The sequence below is a fragment of the Phalacrocorax carbo genome, chromosome 2, assembly GCF_963921805.1.
Source record: "Phalacrocorax carbo chromosome 2, bPhaCar2.1, whole genome shotgun sequence".
Classification (NCBI taxonomy): Eukaryota; Metazoa; Chordata; class Aves; order Suliformes; family Phalacrocoracidae; genus Phalacrocorax; species Phalacrocorax carbo.
In genome coordinates, this window is record NC_087514.1 from 123,807,398 (window position 1) to 123,829,665 (window position 22,268).

A 22,268-nucleotide genomic window follows, 5' to 3' on the forward strand; every position below is an offset into this window, starting at 1 on the left:
GCTGATTTCTACATCATCTGAAACATTACAAATTACATTTCTCATTATGAAGAAAAACAAAGTCACTTGGGAAATTAGTTTTACTTCTCACCTTCCTTGTGTTAAAAGCGGAATGTAAAAATCTGAAATGAAAACCAGGAATAATTGACAGTCTATTTCCCCAGTGAAGGGTTATTACAGGAACATATAGAACTGGACGAGTATACTAAATTCATCTCATAAAAAGAAAGCCAAAAACTTTTTTTGTTGTTTTATGCAGGTATCAAATAAAAGTTTTTCTGTCCTACAGATTACAGGCTTGAAAAGCCACTCTAAAATATTCTTTTAAGATCTCACTTACTGTAAGTGCTGAATTCAAATGAGTTTCAAACATAGTGAACTATCACTTTGCAACATATTACTTACCCAGGATTATTTTAATTTTTATCCGGTGCTACTAAAAATTCAGCTCTCCCTCTTTGCCACATCTTTGGTACATAATGAACTTTATGATTTCTTACAGGCACAATGTATTGCTTTTGGTTTGACTTTCAGGTAGTTTTTCCCAAGTCATTTTTCAGTAAATGAAGAAAGCCCAAATACAGCAGCTTGCCTTATGAGATTTGTCATCTTATTTTATTACAAGACAAGATACTTGGGTTTTTAAAGATTAATGGATTGGATAGGCCTTTGCAGAGCATATGCTCCAGAAGCGTTCACTGTCGTGTCACCTCTAATATGTCCAACAACACACTTTTTTGGAATTAAAAAACAAAAAACCAATGAAACAAACAAAACCCAAAACCTATGTAACTTCTCTAAATCATAGATCCAATTTGTGGAGGCTTCTGCAAGTCTATTGAAAAAATACTTTACTTGACCAGGTCAGATTTCATCTGACTTTGTACTTTGAATTTCAAAGTGAGAGATCAAACACATTGGGGAAAAAAATATCCCAAATGCTGCAGGAAGATCCATGTGGGGAGCCCACCTTCACTCCTACCTCAGGCAATCGTATCTATGCACACGGGTTTAACGCTGTCTCAGAACTGATATTAGTTTCAAAACATCAGGATGGCTAATGGCAAGTATTGCCTCATCATTCTGCTATAGGGGAAAATGCTACAGAAGAAAAGGGGTGAGTAATACCTTCTGGTACATTTAGCAAGGTGGTAGGTAATAAGAAACATGAGTTCCAATCTCAATAATGCTCCTCATCTAATTTCACTGTACATCAGTTCTCCTAAGCTATAAAGGAAATGTTCCCCCATTGAAATACTGAGGATAACTGCCAATACTTGTAGGATGCTACAGAATCCTTCTGTTAATTAATCTGAAAATCACCATCAACCAAAGTGCAGGGGAACCTCACAATTTCCGGCTCTAGAGCCTGGGCTTCTTTCAACAACCCGCATTACTTCAAAGGGGTCAAAAGCAATTTGCAAATAAAAACAGTAGTGAAAATGTATCTTCCACAACCACCAAAATGACTTCTGAAAATTAACAAAAATAAATTCAAAAAAGTGTTAAAGTAACCAAAAGAAAACAGCGAAGGGATTTCTATGAGACAGAGCCGGGTGCTGAGAGAAGAAAAGTTGAGGGATGAATTCCAGCTTTGTAGAGCTCTGCAAGTGGGTGGTTGTGTTAAATATACTTTATTCCAGCATTTTTAAGCATGCTGAACACTTCTAAAAAATACTTGGAAATAAGAACTATCCACAATTGACAGAACAAATGTATACGCAACAGCAACCATACAAGCCATTATGTAAAATGTGTCTAGGGAATTTCCCTCCATCAACTGAGAAAACAACGCTGAAGAAAACCATATGGGGATAGAACATAACATGAAAATATTTTAACTGTTGCTTCAATAGGAAGAGCACAAGGATTTTCTGTGGGAGCATTCTCATAGATGCCGTTCCCTAGAGACTATGCATCTATCTCCTTTACCAATTGCAGGAATAGTTATTCTTATGTACATATTATTTAAGAGCAGATACAGAAACAAAAGGTGAATTTCCTAATTGCATTCAGAAATATACTCAACGTTACTACTTACACATTCTGGAAGTGATGCTGCAGAGAATTATCAAGGCAGCTTATTAAAATTAACAGTTACTACCTCTCTCCCCACCCATCCTAGAAAGTGATTTTGTTACCGTGCAGTACTCCAGGAAAATTATTCCTATGTTACAATTTTATTTATACTTTATTTCATAAAATACTACCAAGATACAGAACATTTTTCTCTAAAGTTTTAGGTTTAAACTGACCTATAATAAAAGCAAATCCTTTGTAGGATTTCATTTCCTGAGATTCAGAGATTTTTAAGGATTCATCAAAATATTCAACGGTGTTAATGTCTACACTAATTAACCTCAGGAAGGCTTAATATTTTTTTATCTTGTGTCCATTCGCTGTTACTGCTGCACAGCACTCTCCCCTCTGATGCATAAAATCCAATGGAAGCAAAGTAGCCAAAAATAAGTTCATTTTTGGGCGTACGCTCCCATTTACAGGTGCTGGTCTTGGAATTTTTCACGGTTTGCTGAGCACTTCATTCGGGTTGGCAGATCTGGTGGGTCATATGGTGACAATTCTCATTTTCTGCAGCATCTGAAATGTCCACACATTGCATCATTGACAGCTAAAATTAGATATTTGGCAAAGCAGTCTTAGGAACTAAGGGCTTGATTAAGTTGCCTAATTATAGCTGCCTAGTGCCATCTGAGGTGCCCTAGAGTACCCCCGGCAACCACAGAGGCCTGGCAGGTATCACACAAAACCTACAGGAGACCTGTGGCCCTCCAGAGCGGGAGCCGTAGGCAAGGAAGGACAACCCCTACAACATTTCAAATGGCACAGGGAACTTTTGTTTAGACTCATTCAGGAACTGAATGCTAAGTGTTTGCCACTGGGATATTGAAGAGATCAATCCTCCTGTCTTAGCTTGGTCTTGCATTGTATTCCCTCTCCTTGCAGGCGGGCGCGTGAACTCTCAGGGCTGCTCTGTGCCTGCTCTCCTGCACACAGCGCAGGGAATATGAAATATGAAAATAGGTCAGAGCAAGCCTTAATTTTTTGGGGGGTGAGGAGGATGGTGGAGAACCTCTCCCAGGGAACGGAAGGGAGGGCTTGCATACTTTCTCCATATTCATCTCATCACTGCTCACTCAGAGGAAAAAAGAGATCTGCTTAAGGAATTGCACATGCTAGTTCCTATTGTATCATGGGTTTTCCTTGGAGGTGTCCAAAGCAGAATCCAGTCTTGCTTAATTTGTGAAATTTGACATGATTACAGGCTGGGGTTGATAAGGTTTGCATTTAGGGAGTCTTGATGGCATCTCTGAAGATTGTAATTCTTCATCCACCTCTCTTCCTTGACAAGATTGTATAAAAGTGGAATAAAAAATTGCTTTATTCTTCTTTTCCACATTAAGCAGAAAATGGCTTTCTTGAGAGTATGCATTTGTACTGGACTCAAGAAAACAGACCCCTGCGGAGCATGAAATGACACTGGGGAATATATTTTCCTTGACACACTAGGTATTTTTCATCTGTCTGAGGCAGCTCTCCACCTCCAACTCCCTTTTTTTAACAAAGTTATGCTGCACCTTATATCAGCACTCATCCTTATATTCTCCTTAAAAAAGAAAATGAGCACCAACAGTACAGAGGGACAAATAAAGCTTATCGTAATAAAAACAATACGGTCTCAAAGAACCAAGCACTATTTGGAAAATGGTATACAAAATACAATGCTCATAGAGTTTCCCAACGCCCAAAATTTCACATTTACTCATGAAGGTGTAAAATATTTCCTATAAGCCTGCTGAAATAACATGAAATCCAATAGTTTGATGCCCAAGGCTGGGCTAATAAACTTTCCCCGCTTCAGCCCAACAATTCTACTGCCTGAATAAGCAATACTCAACAACTACCACACCTAAAGAGTCTCCTGAATATGAAATCCCATTCTCCAACAAAATAACTCTGATTGAGGCCAATATTTATTCTGACTGGCATATATTTCTGTTCCGATCAGCAATTTGCTTCTTTCAAATCTGACTTGATATACAAGGGAATGGTCTTATATTCTTACAAGAGGTAAACTGCTTCTGAACCCCTCCACTTTCTGCATTAACATGATCTATTCAGCAGCACAATAGATTGGTTAAGATGATTATTAGTGATATGACTGAAGTTTTTCTGCCTACCGTCGTTATTAAATAGTGCATTCAGAGCAAGAGCTAGAAATAGTATGTTTAAAGAATGGCTAAAATGGAACAAACATTTAAAACTAGTATGTAGTTAATGAACAAGGACACTCATTGAAGTACTTTTTAGTCAGAAACTGAGATAAAAAGCTTGCTGTTAAGCAAATGTCATTCAGGATATTTCAGGAGCCAATGCAGACTGGTGGTGGCATGAGAGCCCCTGGTATTCAGTGACTTCCACGGGGTGGATTGTCGCCAGATGGCACAACCTCATGGGCCTAAATCCCACCTTGCTCTTGCCTCCCTAGAGAAGGCTGTGTACCCCAAATTCAGAAGGAATAAGCCCACGGCAAGCACAGTGGCTAAAGCATAGGCTGAGTGAATACATCCAGAAGTGTTTTGTTGGAGTTGATTTGGTCCCATTTTAGTACCCCAAAATTTACACACCTTGTTTTGAACCATTTTATTTTCTTTTTAACTGTTAGTCATGTTGTTATAAAACCAGGATCCAAGAAAATGTCTTCAGCTTGACTGAAAAGCATATCACAAGTTTTTGCCATCTTTAATATTAAACTTTAAGGAAACTTTGTATTTGGTTCAAGGTAAATTATATTGTAAAATTAAAATGTAAAAATATAAATATATTGATACTCTATTTAATAAATATCCAACATTTAGCAGTCCCAAATGGTTTAACATAATTCCAGATACAAGGGATAAGATTTGAAGAATTTTAAAATATAGGTTAGCCTATTAGACAAGATTTTGAACAGATTTTAACTAATTACATTTGGATTAAAAGATCATGTATTCATTTATTTATGCCTTATGTTTCAGCTTTGGTCTTAAATCCGTCATAATGCTATGGAGAAGAAAAATATTTTAGGATGGATAGAGATGCAAGAGTAGGAGAGAAAATGAAAAAGTTTATGACTGCTCTCCATTTCCTACACTGTAAAAGAAATACCCGCTCCTCCTATCCAAACCCTGTGGCACCCTGTTGCGATTATCACTTCAGTAGCATCTGGCAATGTCAGGTAGAGTTTCTTGAAGGCTCAGATCTTTTGGCTTCTAAAATAGTAACAAATAACCTAAACCAACACTTCCCTGAATCACCGTACCAGGCTGAAACAATCTGTACAGGGAGGCAGATTTTTCGAGGGATTTTGTATGTATGACACTAGAGAGACGATGTGGCATCTGAATTACTAATACACATCTGGTGAAAAGGCTCCTTCGTTTGCCATGTGTGTTGTTTAAAAGTAAACACGCAAAGAATTTGACAATTTTAATCTTCTGTTTATCTGAGAAACTGGACACCTATTCCTTATACTTAGAAAGAGATTTCCTGTCAGCGTTCATGAATTTCTCTCTTGACCCTGAGCAGCAAGAGAAGCAGCCTGAGATATATTGTAAAGCCAAATGTTTAAAGTTTATATCAATATACACGTGGGACAAAGGTAATTTACTCAGTGAAGGAAGAACCCCCTGCTACATTTAATCATGCTCAAGTACATGGGAAAGTGCCCTTATGGCTGTTGTTTCTCCCTGCCTTTTTAATCCAACTATTGAGAAGCCCTTTTCTTCTCATGCAACACCTTAAACCCAAAGCCTAATTAAACTAGTAAAACACCATTAAACCTGGTGTGCAGACTTATCTCCAGCCACTGCAGTTTGCAATTAGATTTTGGGTGAGGGTAGAGGAAATCAATGTTATGTTCACCCCTTAATGAGAACATAAACACTTCCACATTAAAAGATTATTTTCTTAAAATCCCCACAGGTAGGTAGGGGATTCACCTCACTTGTGAAAGAATAAAACATAGGAAAGAAAATAGTGGGAAAAACAAAACAAAACAAAAAAACCCCACCAACCTTCTTTGCCTCATGTGAAAAAGGTATTTTCACTTCTCCCATGATCTCAAGAAAAGCCAGAAGGGGACAGAAGAGAAGATCATATATGTGTGATTAAAGCAACATGGTCAGGGCAAAACTCAGAGAACAAATTTGCATCTTTTTAGAACCACAGAAAGCAGGCTTGTTTCAGTATATTGATGCAACAGGTAATACAGACTTAAGTTCGTGACAAAGAAGTCCACATCAGATTCAAACACACCATTTGGCTACTTTTGCTCATCAGACCATCAACAAATACAAACAGGAATGTCTTGGTTGAGGCCAATGGGACTTCATCACCTCTGGTCATCTAAGAGCTTGGCCGACTGTATTTTCTACACAGAAAGAGCAAGCGTATGCTCTGGGGGTTTTTTAGAGGGAAAACCAAAAATCAAATATCTGCGGGAGACATCCTGCATAGTGATACACACCATCACCTCCTCAGACTGGAACCTGCATTATAAATGTCCAATATATGAGCAAGAAGTCTCAGATGCAGCTGCGTATCTGCTGATACCATAGCCATCACCGGACATCATTGTAGTAAGCAGTTTGTTGAAGAAACCTCCCCTTCCTCACAAAACTCACATATTGTGCAAAGCAAGAAAAAGGCTTCTCATTACAGCTATATAATTTGCGCAGGATGACTCCCAAGTTTCTCCTCCAGTTCCCTGTTTGGACCAGCAAGTCAACCCTTCATGATCACTAGCTTTATTTACATCTGCTTTTGAATTACATTTGATTCACTTTAGTTTAAATCAAAATGAAGTGTTTTCACTTTGGGTGAAATGGCGGTCACATTTGGGAATAGGAAATTAGAAGGTTTTATTCCTCCAGACATATGACTTTTTAAAAGGTATAAGGTCAGTTTAAAAAGCAGTCCTTGAGTGGGAATGACATCTTGGTTGGGTCTGGATTTGGGGTTTTTTTTGGGGGGTGAGGGGTAGCATGTTGGGTTTCTTAGGACTAACTTAAATACGGTGAAAACAAAATTCTTTAAGAATGTTACAGGTAACCATCTAAGTTCATTTTTGCTGAAAGATATTATATGTGGGGTTTTTTCCTCCTTCTTTATATTTGACATGTTGTTTAGAGATAGTTTAACTGTTTCCCCAAAAATGTAATTTAATTGGCACTTTTCCTTCTGTGTGGATTTACCATTCCTTTTTCAGAGGGAAAAAAATCTTTCCTGTCCCCCTCACCCCCTTTTTTTTAAAAAATAAGGAAAAATATTTGTAATCATGCAAGTTACTCTACCCAGAGAGACTACCACCAACGCAAACACCCCTAAAGACTAGCAAAAGGTTTTGTTCACACAGAACATCTTAGAGTAAAATACCAAAATTAGATGTAGTCTTTCAAATCAATTAATTTCTTTTTAGTCAGTTGACAAGATTTCCATGCTGGCTGTCCTTTAAAAACAAGTTATTCATGAAGCCATGCAACTTAGCCTTCACAAAAGCGCTAACATGCTTGGCTTTCTTCTATTAATGCTATGTGATTTCTTTTTCTACTTCACTAACATTTCAAGAGGAACAAAGTGCCTGTCATGTGGTACACTCAGTCCTGGAACAGCAGCACAGCTGTTTATTCCCAGACTCTGAGCATTTTTTAGATCTATACATCAGTCTGTATTTTCTCTGAAGGGAATTATACATCTTACCATAGCAGATATAGTTTCCATATTCAGTTTGCCTATTGTATGATACCTGGCTGTAAGAACAACAAATTGAACGCTCTGTCCTCTTTCTATTGCACTTTTTACCTCAGATTAACTCCTTTGGTGCAAGAAAAGAGGACAAAAAAAGCCATGGCAGAGAATCACAAAATTACTCCATTTTGCATTTCAGAAAATCGAAATGACCAAACATCTGCTTCAGACACCCTCTACTGGAAAGCATCAAGTTTATTTCCCACTCCCGAATTAATTGATCATGTGTAGGGGGGGGAAGAAAAGCATGAATGTTTAACTGCCTGAGAAAACTGGTATGTAGTCTATAAATCATTGTCTTGCTTTTAGGGGGAGGAAAAGATTTGATGATTAAATTATTTTTTTTCAACAAAGGTGGGAAATGTGCATCTGACTTCTTTGAATACGAAGCAGCAAAAAGGACGTTATTCAAAATTCTGTGGCAACTTGCCTTTAGGATTAGAACAAACCTGATGGGTTTCTCCCCGGAAGTTGCAAGTGTCATAAACTTACCAGCAAGTGAAAATAGGGACTGCAATGAAAAGACTTAGCCACAATACACACAAACAGTAGCCTGACTTACTTGCCCCTAAGGTGAGAAACTTGAACTGAATATCTTTAAACTAAATCTGTTGATTTTATGTAATTCTCAAGCAACAAGTATGCTGGGATGCAGCTGCTCTGCAGTTGTAAGTGACCACAGCTAGAAACTCTGTTAGTTTATCCAGTGCAGAATTTTGTTCTGTAAATAGATCTCTTACATCATTAATCTATTAAACATCTGTTGAATATATTCATTCTGGGCTGAAACCCCTATGTAGTCAGAGTATCTTCACTCAGCGGTGGGCGTGGTTGCTCTTCAAGGGAAGGATGAGAACTTTCTTCAGAAACAAATTCTGTGCTACATTTTTGAAGTTTTGTTCCCCATTTTCATCACGATAAAAAACAAAACAAAACAAAACAAAAACCCGCAACAGATTAAATGATCTAAATAGTGACGATCTACCGCTTTAAAATCTACATCCCAATGAAACAGTCAGAGAACCCTCACACTCTCCTCACGAAGCAGTGCCAAGAGATTTTGTCCTTAAAAGACTGAAAAGACAACTCTATGAAGCTTCAATCTATAATTAATTCTTTTACTTTTCTACTCCCAGGTAAAGTATTAAGATAAACAGCCTGATTTGGTACCAAGCATTGTTCGTCGTATGCTCTCCTTGATGATGCTACAGCTTTCACAATTCTGTTTGACCTGCATAATGTACTGTATTTGGGGCAGTGAATTACATTCCTTTCTAAAAGACCATGCTGAATTACAATTTCTTTCCCAGGACTCAGAGGTGAATAATTGCACCTGTCCTCCTTAAGCAGACAAAAGACATTAAGTAGCGGCCAAATGGAAAGAAAGATTTAAAAAGAAAATGGCTTTATGGTTTGGTAGGAAAACAACTCAATCCGACGTTTGAAGCAGCTGTATACAATATAAGGATTTCTGCTAGTGCAGCTTCTGATGGTGATTTCTAGAAGTTTAAAAGAGCCTACTTTTACAAAAAATCATTGAAAATACAAAAAAAAAAAAAAGAGCTGCACCATCTAAGTGCTTGTGGACAAAATTTCTCATTTACCTGATACAAATGAAGAAATAAAGTAAGATGGGGAACAAATAAAGCTGCATGATTTTTCCGTTACCACACTGGGATGCAGTAGTAGAACCTAGCATAGAGCAGAAGTAAATATGCTGGAACAGACCACAGCCTAGGTCTCCTGACAACCTTCACACTGTTTCATAGAATCACAGAATCATTTAGGTTGGAAAATACGTTTGATATCATTGAATCCAACCGTAGAGAGTTTATGACTATGCTGAACATGAAGGCTGAGTTTTGCTCTTACTGACTGCAAGTGCTTGGCAGAGAGATCTGCAGCAGCTCTGGTTTCATCAGAGCCACGCTGGCAGACATCCAACAAAGGTCACCAGGGCAGAAGGACAGAGCCTCAACAGAGCATTTGCCTTTGCTGCCAGGAGATTCCTAGCATCTGACCATGCCAAAGGGCTAGGGCTTAAAAAGATGAGAAAAAAGTGCAAAAGGTGAAAATACTGTAGAGGATCTCTGCGAAGACCTTTGCGATATTTACAGGCCCTTTCAAATTTTTTCCTCTTGCATGGAAGCTGCCTGTATACCCAAGGAAGATAGGGAGTTGCACATGAATGGACGAAATGGAAAAAAATCTGCTCCTTGTGGAACCTAAAGGTAGCCTATTTGGCAAAATCCAGGCAGTCCATTTGCAGCTATGAAGAGGAACACCATGGAAAAACTATACTAAAATACTGACAGCCCCCAAATAAAATAAAAACAAAGGAGTGATGCCTTGGGGGGAGATGCCCTTGCAGGAAGCATGTCCCTTTTTCCCAAAAGCACAAATGTCAGTATTTAACATCCTCAATGAGAACCCAATACAGCACAGAAGAGAGACACTGATTAAAAGCAAAGACATAACTAACCATACCTGCTTTCAGCTACAAGTTTTGGTCTTCAGGAAACACCTCCATCACCTTATAGTTACAGGTTTTAGAACAAAATTAAACACTGTCTAGTTATACACTTGGAAAAATACAGAAAAACTGCCTGGTTTGACAGACCATAGAATCATAGAATCATTAAGGTCGGAAAAGACCTTTAGCATCATCAAGTCCACCGTCAACCCAATGCCACCATGCTTCCTAAACCATGCCCTGAAGTGCCATGTCTACACGTCTTTTAAATACCTCCAGGGATGGTGACTCCACCACCTCTCTGGGCTGCCTGTTCCAATGCCTGATCACTCTTCCGGGAAAGAAATTATTCCTAATATCCAGTCTAAACCTCCCCTGATGTAGCTTGAAGCCCTTTCCTCTTGTTCTATCAGTCGTAACTTGGCAGAAGAGACCAACACCCACCTCGCTACAACCTCCTTTCAGGTAGTTGTAGAGAGTGATAAGGTCTCCCCTCAGCCTTGTCTTCTCCAGGCTAAAGAACCCCAGTTCCCTCAACCTCTCCTCATAAGACACGCACTCCAGACCCTTCATCATCTTTGTTGCCCTTCTCTGGACATGCTCCAGCCACTTGATGTCCCTCTTGTACTGAGGGGCCCAAAACTGAACGCAGTACTCAAGGTGCGGCCTCACCAGTGCCGAGTGCAGGGGCACAATCACTTCCCTACTCCTGCTGGCCACACTAGTCCTGATACAAGCCAGGATGCTGTTGGCCTTCTTGGCCACCTGAGCACACTGCTGGCTCATGTTCAGCCAGCTGTCAGCCAGCACCACCAGGTCCTTCTCTGCTGGGCAGCTTTCCAGCCACTCTTCCCCAAGCCTGTAGTATTGCATGGGGTTGTTGTGACCAAAGTGCAGGAGCCAGCACTTGGCCTTGTTAAACCTCATACAATTGGCCTTGGCCCATTGATCCAGCCTGTCCAGGTCCCTCTGCAGAGCCTGGGAATTAAAGAAAACCAAAGCCTACTGCCATTCTTTTCTTTCAACAGTTGTATGACCTTGGGTAGGATCCCTTCTCTCACTGCTCCTGCTTCTCTTCCTACTTTCTGTCCCCACTTAGTTACATGCTTTGGGACAGGGACCTTCTTTTAGAGTATGTTGGTACAGTTGTTAGGTCAATAGAGCCCTTATCCAGGAAAAAGTCAAAAGAGCACTGTGATGAGTTGTTCCTTGAGTAGCAGAAAAAAAAAAAAAAAAAGCCTGGTTTCTTGTGGATTTCTATTTTCCCTTCTCAAAAACTCCAGTTCCCTCCTTCATGTGTCCTGTGGAAACACCTTCCACACAATGCTTCCAGTCTCTCCAACATAGAGTAAGTCCTCCCACAGTAACCTTCATCTTGAAACTGGCCAAAAGTAGAGAATTGACTGGAAAACAGGCCCAAGACAGACACACAGATCCCATTATCTCAGAAGGTGTTTCTTTTAAAGAAAACCAGCTAATAAAAGCAACAGCAAACATTTCAACAGAGGTGATAAAGATCAAAATTCAGATTGCTTAGCAGATTAACCTTGGCCATGCAAGGAACTCTAGGGTTTTGTTCTTTTTTAGATCATGTGCTGTCAACAAAGTATCTAAACTGCTAGTGGAACATATGCCAGAAAACAGCAAGGGACAAATGATCTCTGGCCAGCATCTGGGTTTCCAGTAAAGCAACAACATTTGAAATTTGTTAAGGGTAAAAAACCTGAAATTTCATCAAATGACCATTTCAATTTTGACAAATCAGTATTTCCCACAGACATTCATTTCTTCCAGGTCCGTTTATAAAGAGAAGTCACTGTTGACAGTGCTGTTGAATATCATCCCTTTTGCAAGACTGGTATAAATAAAACTTCAAGGCAAGGACGTAGCGCAAAAGAAAATTTTCATCCCCTTTGCCTTCACTAAATTGGGTGGGTTGATCTTAAACCAATACCCCCAATTAAAATTAAGTGAGAAGATGAAGGCTCCATCAGCAAAATTATTTGAAGCAGTATTTGTTCAGACTGGTCCAAAACTCTTGTCCTGGTTTTGGCTTTGATAGAGTTGATTTTCTATCAAAAATGCTAGCATGGGGCTATGTTTTGGGTTTGTGCTAGAACAGTGTTGATAATGTGGAGATGTTTTAGTTGTTGCTAAGTAGTGCTTACACTAGACAAGGACTTTCTCGGCTTCCCATGTTCTGTCAGGTGCACAAGAAGCTGGGAGGGGACACAGCTGGGACAGCTGATCCAAACTGGCCAAAGGGATGGATATTCCATATCATTTGACATCATGCTCAGCATATAAAGCTGGGGGAAGAAGAAGGAAGGGGGGGATGTTTGGAGTGATGGTGTTTGTCTTCTGTTATCTGTTATCTGTTACATCTGTTACATGTGATGGAGCCCTGCTTTCCTGGAGATGGCTGAACACCTGCCTGCCCATGGGAAGTAGTAAATAAATTCCTTGTTTTTCTTTGCTTATGCACGCAGCTTTTGCTTTACCTGCTAAACTGCCTTTACCACGACCCATGAGGATTTTTCTCACTTTTACCCTTCCAATTCTCTCCCCCATCCCACAGGGGGAAGTGAGCGAGTGGCTGCATGGTGCTTAGTTGCTGACTGGGGCTAAACTACAACAACTCTTCACCATTGGCGGCTGCAATACAACAAGGAAATCTCCTGAGCATGTTAATTATTTGAAATGAAAGCAACACAGTTGCTGGCCTTTCGAAATAGCCTTTTAAAAAAAAGTGTCAGGTGTCTCCAAAACATGTGACAGGTTGGCAGTTTGTAACATCTACTCTCAAGCGCTAATACCAGGATTTTCTCTGGAGCCTGGAGGAACTCATCATCTTTACTAACAAATCCTAAAGACAACCTGTCTGGCTCACTGAAAATGAGATGGAGAAGCTAAATTAGAACCACAGACCTCCTATTTGCTAAATTAAACCCAAAATAAACATTAGAAGGACATATGTACATATATATAGACACACACACACACACGAATGCAGACACAAATACATGTAGAGATATGTATAGGTAGATATATATCTGTAGCTGTAAATTATAGACATTTACTGAGATCTGTATTTACTGACTCCTACAAGTCCATTTTACAGTCTAAATTTAGGGAAAGAAAAAAGGCAGCATCTGGTTTGTATTTTTCAAGTCTATTCAAAAATACCTTCTTTCTGCATGTATCTGCCACTTCAGTACACAAGAATAAAAATGTAGAATCAGCAAGAAAATTCCTGTAAAGTCTGTTTGTAAACAGAAAGTTCCCATCTCAAATTAGTACTCATTAGTACTAAACCTCATTAGTACTAGAAGGTTGTGAGAAACTTTTCAGCAGTACCTATTTTACCAATACTGTGGAGGTATATCTGCATGTATTTTTTCATCATTTCAAAGATTTCAATTATATTTTTTCACAAAAAAATCCTTCTTATTGAAAATGAGTGCACAAGAGTTAGATACAGAGGATTTTTTCCAACCTTATTAATATTAATAGTTCAGAAAAAAATAATTTGATCTGTGTTTTTTCTGGAAAATTTGATATTTTTTTTCTCTTAAAATAAAAGCTAGGTACATTAACAAATATCAATCCACAATATTCTGCAATTAATCTGTTGAGAAAGAATAACAAGACATAATATATGTGATGCGTAAACGAGTAGTGAATACAAGAAAAAAAATAACATTAATTCACACATAAAAATCAGAATTCTGAAACCAAACGTCTCCAAACTCAAATTTAGGTGGAACTTCTCCATTTCTCCAGACTTTTTGAAAAATATTTGTTGCAAGTCAGTTGAAACTTTTTGTGTTATCAGTGCTCTCCACTCTGAGAGGCCCTGCCATTTCTGACCAGGGCAATCAACTTCAAACTGTAATTGCCATCTACCAAAAGTCCTCCAGAAAGGAAAACCGCATTTGGTCAACCTGAACCACCCATGGGCAGTGGCCTTTCACACACTCCACATTAGCCCTCCCGGGTCTGGCAGGCTGCACCTGCAGCATTGTACCTTCGCAGGAGCCAAGCAGAGCCATATACAGCATTTAACAGAATTATCACAGCATCATATATATATATTTTTAAATAAAACTTCTCTTTGAGGTAAAATACAGTAAATTACTTTGGCTAAAGTTACATATTACTGGTGACTTTTCCTTATAACACTTCACAGAAGTTCAGTTTCAAAGGTTAACACACAAAACAAACACACTGGATACCTCAAAGGCTGAATGTAAAACACATTTGTGGATTTTGTGATTATTTTTTTTTAAAGGTTTGGCCAAGTTTTAATGGGCTGTCACACACGAATGATTATGAAAGCGCTACAATGAACTGAGCTGATAAGCTGATCTGATCGGAATTAAATGCATGTGATTGCTGCTTTGAAAAGCTGGCCTAAAGAGGCAGCATTGAAAGCAATCTCACAAGTCACTGGTACCGCTTGCCTCAGCTATAAGTAAGCACAGATGGTGAGAAAAGTTAATTAAGAGACATATTTGTTTGGGGGTTTGAAATTTCCACCCTCTCTTCCCCAAAGAAGCTGAGCCACAGTTAAAATGTGTTTTACGTTTGCAGCCTAATAAGTTCATGTTTTTGAGGCTCTGTTCCTGTAGATGGAGGTAATAGATAAACAGAATAAATAATTTATGTCAGCAGTTAGCATATGGATTTGCACTTGATCACTAAGCTACTCATTGCACCTGATAGCTACAACATCTTGTCAATTAAAAATATTCCTTTCTCCACAATTTTTCATTTACTTCCTCCTACCCGACACAGCTTTTCTCTTATACCACAGCTGACACCCAGCAACAGAGATGTCATCCTTTTCATTCTCACTTTAATGACTGCCTCCTTCATTTGCTCCCTCACTTCTTCTTGCAGTATTTCATAAGGAATATATCAGCAATTACAAAAGATAGCTTCTGGTAATAAATCCTTTTTTGTCTTCCTGGTTGGGAACTCTCTTTTCCGCCTTTCTCCAGCCCACACTTGAGCTTTTCCCAAATTAACTAATGGGCTTCTGAAGCTGGGGCTGTGACAGCGCTCTGTAAAGTGATCACCATCTTTAGAGGATCAAAATACATCCCTTACACTTTATATACTGTAAGACCGTGACCAAAGAGTCATGTAGCAGACGTTTTGCTCAATGGTCCTTCAACAGTGTACGATTCTTTGGACCCATTTCCATTTTTGTTTTACCTGTGGCTATTATAATGACAATGGCCAGTAGCACTAAAGAAATACTGGCTGCAGGATGGTAGGGATCAATCTCACATGAAAGGGCCTTGAAGGTAAGAAAGGGTTAACACTAAGGACAGAGATAACCAAGATTTCAGAACTTCAAGTGAAATTGAGAGGTTCTTAGAGAGACATTTCCAATTCATGCCTACTGTACTATTTATTTCCTTTCCCCTCGTTGCTGATTATAAGGATGTGCATGTGTAAAAGGAAGTTTCTTCGTCTCTAATCAGACCAGCTCTATTTCATGAATCCACAATCCACTGTTCGTGACATTACAAAATGAATCAGGCAGGAGGCCTAAGTCAGATCAGAAAGTGACAGCTTCTGTTTAAACAGATATCTTGGAAATTAGTGATGATAGAGGACAGTATTATACCACATAAGCTTTTAACTCTTAGCACTGTCTTATTCTCTAATAAGAGGTACAACAGAATTACTCACTGGGAAGATCTTGGTATAAAAAATAATAAATTGGAGTGTTGATCTGTTCTACTTATATTTCTAGAGAAATAAAGGCCTATTTTGAATAGGACACCCACGCTATATGTATTGAACACTCCCTTGATTTCAGGAAAGTTGCTTCTTAAAACATTATCTTTGCATTATAGTGTATGGTCTCATCATTTATGGTCTATCTTAAGAATTGGGCATGTATCGGTATATTGGTTCTGTCAGTCTTATTTCCGTGCTATAGAACCAATTTTGAGCAGGATATTACGCTTACAAGAATGTGTTCCCTAACTAGGTTTATGCTTCAGATGACATGATCCTATCAGAAGACTACAGATTGACACCCAAGACCAGCCTTGCATTGAGAGCCTTTCTGTGTCATTCTGCAAGGATTTTAGCCAAAAAGCTTGATCTGTGTACATAAATACATATACACAAACTAATAAATCAGCCATTATGTATATATATGTATACATAGAAATTAATAATTGCATCTCACATTCCCAGGTGGTCCCTAAGCACTGTATTACCTAATCACATAAAAATGGCAGGTTTTCTAATTTTATAAATGTACACAAAATAAGTTGTTAAAAAAGTCAGTCACTGAGAGCTCAGTACAGATGTTAATCCAATTTCTGTGGTAATGATCAAAACAGTCAGTTTACATAAAGCATTACAGCTGTGCAATATTGCAGTCCTGCAGTTCTGTCATCAGCAACGAGGGTTACCTACCTGCCACTGGAAATTTTTCCGATGGACTCTGCATAGTCATGCTGACAGTGAGTAGAACCTTCCATTAGTGTTGCCTACAGTGACAGCCTTGCTTCTTTTCTGTCCAATGATTGTCAGCAAGAAAGTGTAAAGGGAGCTACAGCTCCTTCTACTGGGTCTTAAGATTCCTCACATTAAAGATTTGAGATCCTACTAGGGCTCAGGGAAGTGAGTGAAAGAAGGCCAGTAGTGTCTGACAGAGCTCTGCATCACTTTCATCACTTTTTTTAAAATTCTGTTTTGCACATTTCTACTACCAGCATAATTTCAGAAGCAATCACGCATTGGAAGAAGTTAGGGAAAGAAGTCTGGGGACCGACTGTTGGAATGGGGACAGAAGTACTGCTAAGCAAACTGACTGTCTGATCCACGTGCGACATCTCAGATGTAACAGCTTGTAAACATTAGCTGTAGAGCTCCAAATAATAACTTTACAAATTTAACCAATCATGCTTTGAAGGCTGTCAGTGATCTAGTGGAGCATGACCAAATCCCGTTGAAGTGCAGAATAGATTCCAGCAGAAAGTCTTACATATGCTGAGTTGCATATCTAGTTAAGGAATGCAAAGACATCACATATGCTATGGAGATGTATGCACATGAAGAAATTAATACATGCAACTAAATTCTTCATCCCTTGGGCCTACAACTAAGGTTTCAACGCTGCAGGGTAACTCAGTCTGCAGCAGTACTGTGTGCTTCATCAAAGAATATCACATTGACAAATTCCTTCATAAGTAAGGACTGACTTCTATGTGAGTGTGGCAGATATCTGTGACCGCTACATGAATATTCAAGAAAGACGTAAGAGAATCCCTTACAATTTCAACGGAAATAGTCAAAAGCAGATGAGATCTGTGCTTTGTTTGCCCACTTTACACATGTACTTCTTTAAAATTACAGCACAATCTAAGTAGTCATTTGTTAGAGTTAATTCACTGGATGAGATTCCCTAAGATATATGCTGAAATGCTATCGTCCTTCCAGCAAACTGTGGAGAAAGGGAAATGAAGTGAGTCTTTGAGACACTGGAAAAAGCACAGGTAGTAGTGTTCAAAGGACTATCTTGCCCAGTGGGGATAATCAGAATTACTTTGACTATTTTTTATCTTCCTTTTTTCCTTCCTTGTGTGAAGAAAGTTCAAGAGAAAAGCATGTTCGATGGCTAGGTGTCTCCTCCTATTCTGAACATGCATGCTGTATTTCTCTGGCTGCAAGCCTCTGCATATGAATGCCAGGGGAATTTCCATCCCCTAATATCTACCTACCACATTATAATTCATATTAGCATGCACAGATCCTACAGGGTATCCCAGTATAGCTAGAAGTTAGCATCTTCTCGTTCGTTCAAAAACTGCATTGCACTGTTGACTGTGATGATATGCCATCTTTTTTTCCCATAGATAACTCCAAGAGCTGAAAAATTACTCTGTTTAAAGAAACTTCCTGTTCTTTTCTTTCCTAGGGTGCTTTTAATCAACAATTGCGCACTATGGAAGAGAGATGCTGAGTGTGCTCTCAGATAAAAGAAAATATAAACACCACCTTTGGCTCAGACATATTTCTCAAGACCAATGACAGTCATCAGGGTCTCTTAACATTGCACTTTGTATGATAATTTTCTTTCATTTAGAAAAAAATAAATTAGAGGATTTATTTTTCTTACGTTTGGCCCAATTAACATGATTTTTTTTTGTCTCCCTCAGCTCTTCTCCAAACAGTAGAGAAATCCAAAGCTTTTCTCTTGGCTCTCTCTCCAGGGGCTAATATCTTTAAGTACTTCAGGGCCAGATCCAACTCCCTGACATTTGTCTGCCTTGAACTTGCAAAGCACTCGTAAGTTTGTTTGCCTCCAAAGCGTCAAGAAATGACAATGATCTTTAGACATATTCCATGTGGGATGTTTTGCAGAAACAGCTTCATACAGCAATAAAGCCTACAGCTTGTTCTGGGGAACCTGTGTCAGATAAGGGCAAATAAAATCCTGTGAAGTATAGTAGATATCCAGTTGAACATGTTACGCTGGGAAGAGTCAATAATAAAGGAGCTCCTCCGCATCCAGCTTTTTCTGTTGTCATTTGCCATAAAAGTGTTGGTTTGAGCCCAGATTAAACAAATCTAAGTTAGAAACAGGAACCAGACTAATTCTAACTTCATCGTATATACTGCAGCAGATATTCAAGCAAATATTAAGGCATTGGTTTCTCTGGGAAAACTTGACCCTCATGTGATGCTGCAGGAGGGAGGAGCTGAGTTTGCTGGAGTGCCCTGCCCAGGTCCTGCTTACAGCCTCACCCTCAGAGCATGCAGAAGTAGGGAAAGTATGGAAAAAGTATGTGATCACAGTGGTAGGCACTGCAATGGCAGCTAACCTGTTACAGCTTCCTACCACCAGCCTAGGAAATCAATCCAGTTATCTGCTGAGTAGCACCACAGCAGAGCTCCTCAGTTGAGCAGGGGCCAAGAAATGTGCCAAGTTTTCTAAACAGGTGAACCCAGGGACACTGAGGGCAGGACTAATCAAACAGTTTAGTTATTTATCTTGAACTTACCTACTTGGTTTTGGCAATCCTCATCTGCATAAAGGTTTATGCAACTCTGGCTATTCTGAAATTTCTACTTACCAGCAATCAGCTAAATCAACTTCCAGGTTGAAGTATCATTTCCAACAACTACATATTAAGGTACTCAACGAAAACAAATATTGTAGGGGTAAAGCAAATCAAGTTGAGGTACCATCAGCTTTAGTCTAAACAAAGTTAAAAGGAACTGTGGAATTAGCCTAAAAAAAACTCATTTGCCTTGACTGGCATTTTGATTCTTACAGATACAAAGACATCTCCATTTTTAAACCATCTTCGAGGAAAGTATAACATTCTTCGTGTATGCTCTTTTGCTTAGCAGAGTCAAAGCTTGACTCACAGACAGGGTAGTGTTTATTCTAAATGATCAAAGTTAAGGAGCAGTTAATGACTTGAATATCCACAGTTTAAGTTAAATTAAGCTGTACAGGGACTTTTTTTGAGCCATCATTCTAAACAAGGAAAATGCCCGTGCCCTTCTGATGCCAAATACCTTTTTTCCTTCACAACAGTTTTTATCATTTTCAATGACACCATAATGGAATTGAGCAAACAGCAGAATCCAGAGAGATGTTTAATTCATTCTGAGATCTCACCACATCAGAAAAGAGACAAGATTTTACAAATTTATTCCCCTCCTATATTTCAATTACCATGTTAATGCTTGAGACAATTCCTAACCCAAACTTCTGGCCAAAAGTCTGTCGGCAGGTAGGATATCAGATCTAAATCAAATCACAAAGATCTTGCAGTAAGACTGCATAGCACAATTTCCCCTCTGTAGTAAAAGCTGCACTTCCCCCTATTTTCCTACTGGAATTCACTATAGGGTGGCAAAATGTCATGACATACACATGACAGGATGTTTAAGAAGCTCTAACAATATCCAAAGCTCAGTTCAAATCCAAACATTAAAACAATAAAGTGTAGAGTGGGAAAAAAGGAAGATTGCTTACACTAATGAGGTCTTCCCCAGTTAACTCCCTCAGAGTCTTTCAAAATCAGAAACTAAAAGAATGAAAGGGCTCTGCTATACGCAGTCTGCCACAGCAATATGACAAAACCATCATCAGCCTGCAGTAGTGACCCTTTCATGGTTGTCAGATTAAAACACACAACAGTGAGCCCCTCTTCCCCCTTTTTTTGGCCACCAGTTCATGCAAATTACAGAAGACCAGTAGTCTTTGCTTAGCAACAAGACGGCATGCTCACTACTGATCACATTAATGATAAAGTAGTCAGTATTAACAAATCTAATGATGAGGAGAGATGCCCTCCTTCACTGACTCATCCATAAAATTTAAAATCTCTGAAATAGAAAGAATAATTCATTCACCTAACAGGCTTACTAGAAACAGAAAAGAAGCCACCAATAATACTGCTTTCCAGCCCACATCCCTGACACTGAAACCCAAGCACACATGACAGTAATTCCATGCGAGGGGAAGGATTGCTAAATGTACAAAAATACACTTATTTCTCCAAAGCCATGAAACTTTCATATTTGCTTACATCTTAGACTCATTCTAATATTTTCTAGAGTTGCGGTTAGTATGCATGAGCTGTCCTGACTGCCATGGGGCACAAAGTGGGCTGGCAAAGTGTGTTGAACTGTCAGCCCGTGAGCGCCTCCACCTCCCAGGGGATCATACAGCTCATTCAGGTAACTGCAGAAAAGGTTATAATTACTTACAGCAGGATGTCCAGCACAGTAGGTGTAGCTAGCATGAGACTGGTAGTGCAAGCTTGCTCTTGGAAAGGTGTATGTATTCCAAGCAGGTTGGCTGCTATTCCACTGGGAGCTAAAGCCAGGGCTCATGGTCACTCTCGATTTACTGTTTTGGTATGTTCTCACTGTGGAGCTGGACTATCAAAAAAGAAAGAAATGCAACGTAAAAATAGCTTTTAGGGTAGAATACAAACAATGCAGCTACATATCATCATTGTGCATAAACATACTGCTGCACAGTCTAAGACAAACTTGCACATTTCCTGTAAGGAACGGGAAAAAGCAAGAAATTGATTCCTTCAAAGATACCAGTGAAACAGCTACATCGCTGTAATGCCCAAAAGAAAGACTGATGACTGTTAGACTTCAGGCTGGGATGTAAATCAAACGGTCGATGGGTAAGTGATAGAGATAAGGGGATGTTCTGAAAATGATTAGAGGGTGCAATCCTGAAAGATTAATAGTTGAAAGTTCCATATTTATTTATTATAATGAACTAAATATTGACATTCATTGAGCTCCTGATCAGCTGTGTCCCTTTTACAGTAAATGGCAGTCTGGGGCTGATGTTTAGATGTATTTCTTGGAGTCTTGAAATCCCATCTCGTGGCTAGGTAAGGCCAAGCCGTCACAAAGGCACCCTGACATTTCAAATGTGTGACCTTCTAAACAGACTATGAAACTTCAGGACATTTTTCAATTATTTAAAATGCAGAAGAATAGAAGAATAAAAAAAAAACACGCAAACAAAATCTTTAATTTTTTTAAAGTTAATTCAATAACTTCATCTGAAAGTAACCAAGACTGTGGATTTATAATTCACTTTCTTTCTGGCTTTCTCATTTTACTTTATTTTAACTGCAATTTTCTGCTTCTAGTTCTCGTTTTCTAAAAAATATTCCTAATAAATGCTTGCACTGATAGGGGTGGTTTATTAGGACAGGAAAAAAAATCCATTTTCAAAAATAGTAGAGGATGCATTAGAAGCGGATGCATTTTTAGCAGTTGTTTAGGTTGGTCTTCAAAGACATGCAAATGTACTTTTTTCCTCCATATTCTGTTCTGCATTTGGGGTTTGCTTACTTTATTGGCAAAGGTGCTCTCAATATTCCATGCAAATTTACATCAACTAATTGTAATTATTATAAACCTGAAACTGTTTTTTTAAAGCATTAAATTCACAGTGGCCTTAGTA

At 38.9% G+C, this 22,268-nt stretch overlaps 1 protein-coding gene across 8 annotated transcripts in view; it reads right to left on the reverse strand.

Moving 5' to 3' along the window:
* Positions 1–22,268, reverse strand: part of RBMS3 (RNA binding motif single stranded interacting protein 3) — a 724,789-nt gene that overhangs the window by 484,935 nt on the left and 217,586 nt on the right. For 7 of the 8 annotated variants that reach the window (XM_064444222.1, XM_064444223.1, XM_064444221.1 and 4 more), the window contains one exon: positions 21,038–21,211. The exons of the other annotated variant lie outside the window; for it this stretch is intronic. In XM_064444222.1, coding sequence (XP_064300292.1) covers positions 21,038–21,211 — 174 coding nt within the window. The remainder of the gene's footprint in view (positions 1–21,037; positions 21,212–22,268) is intronic. 8 annotated transcript variants of the gene reach the window in all.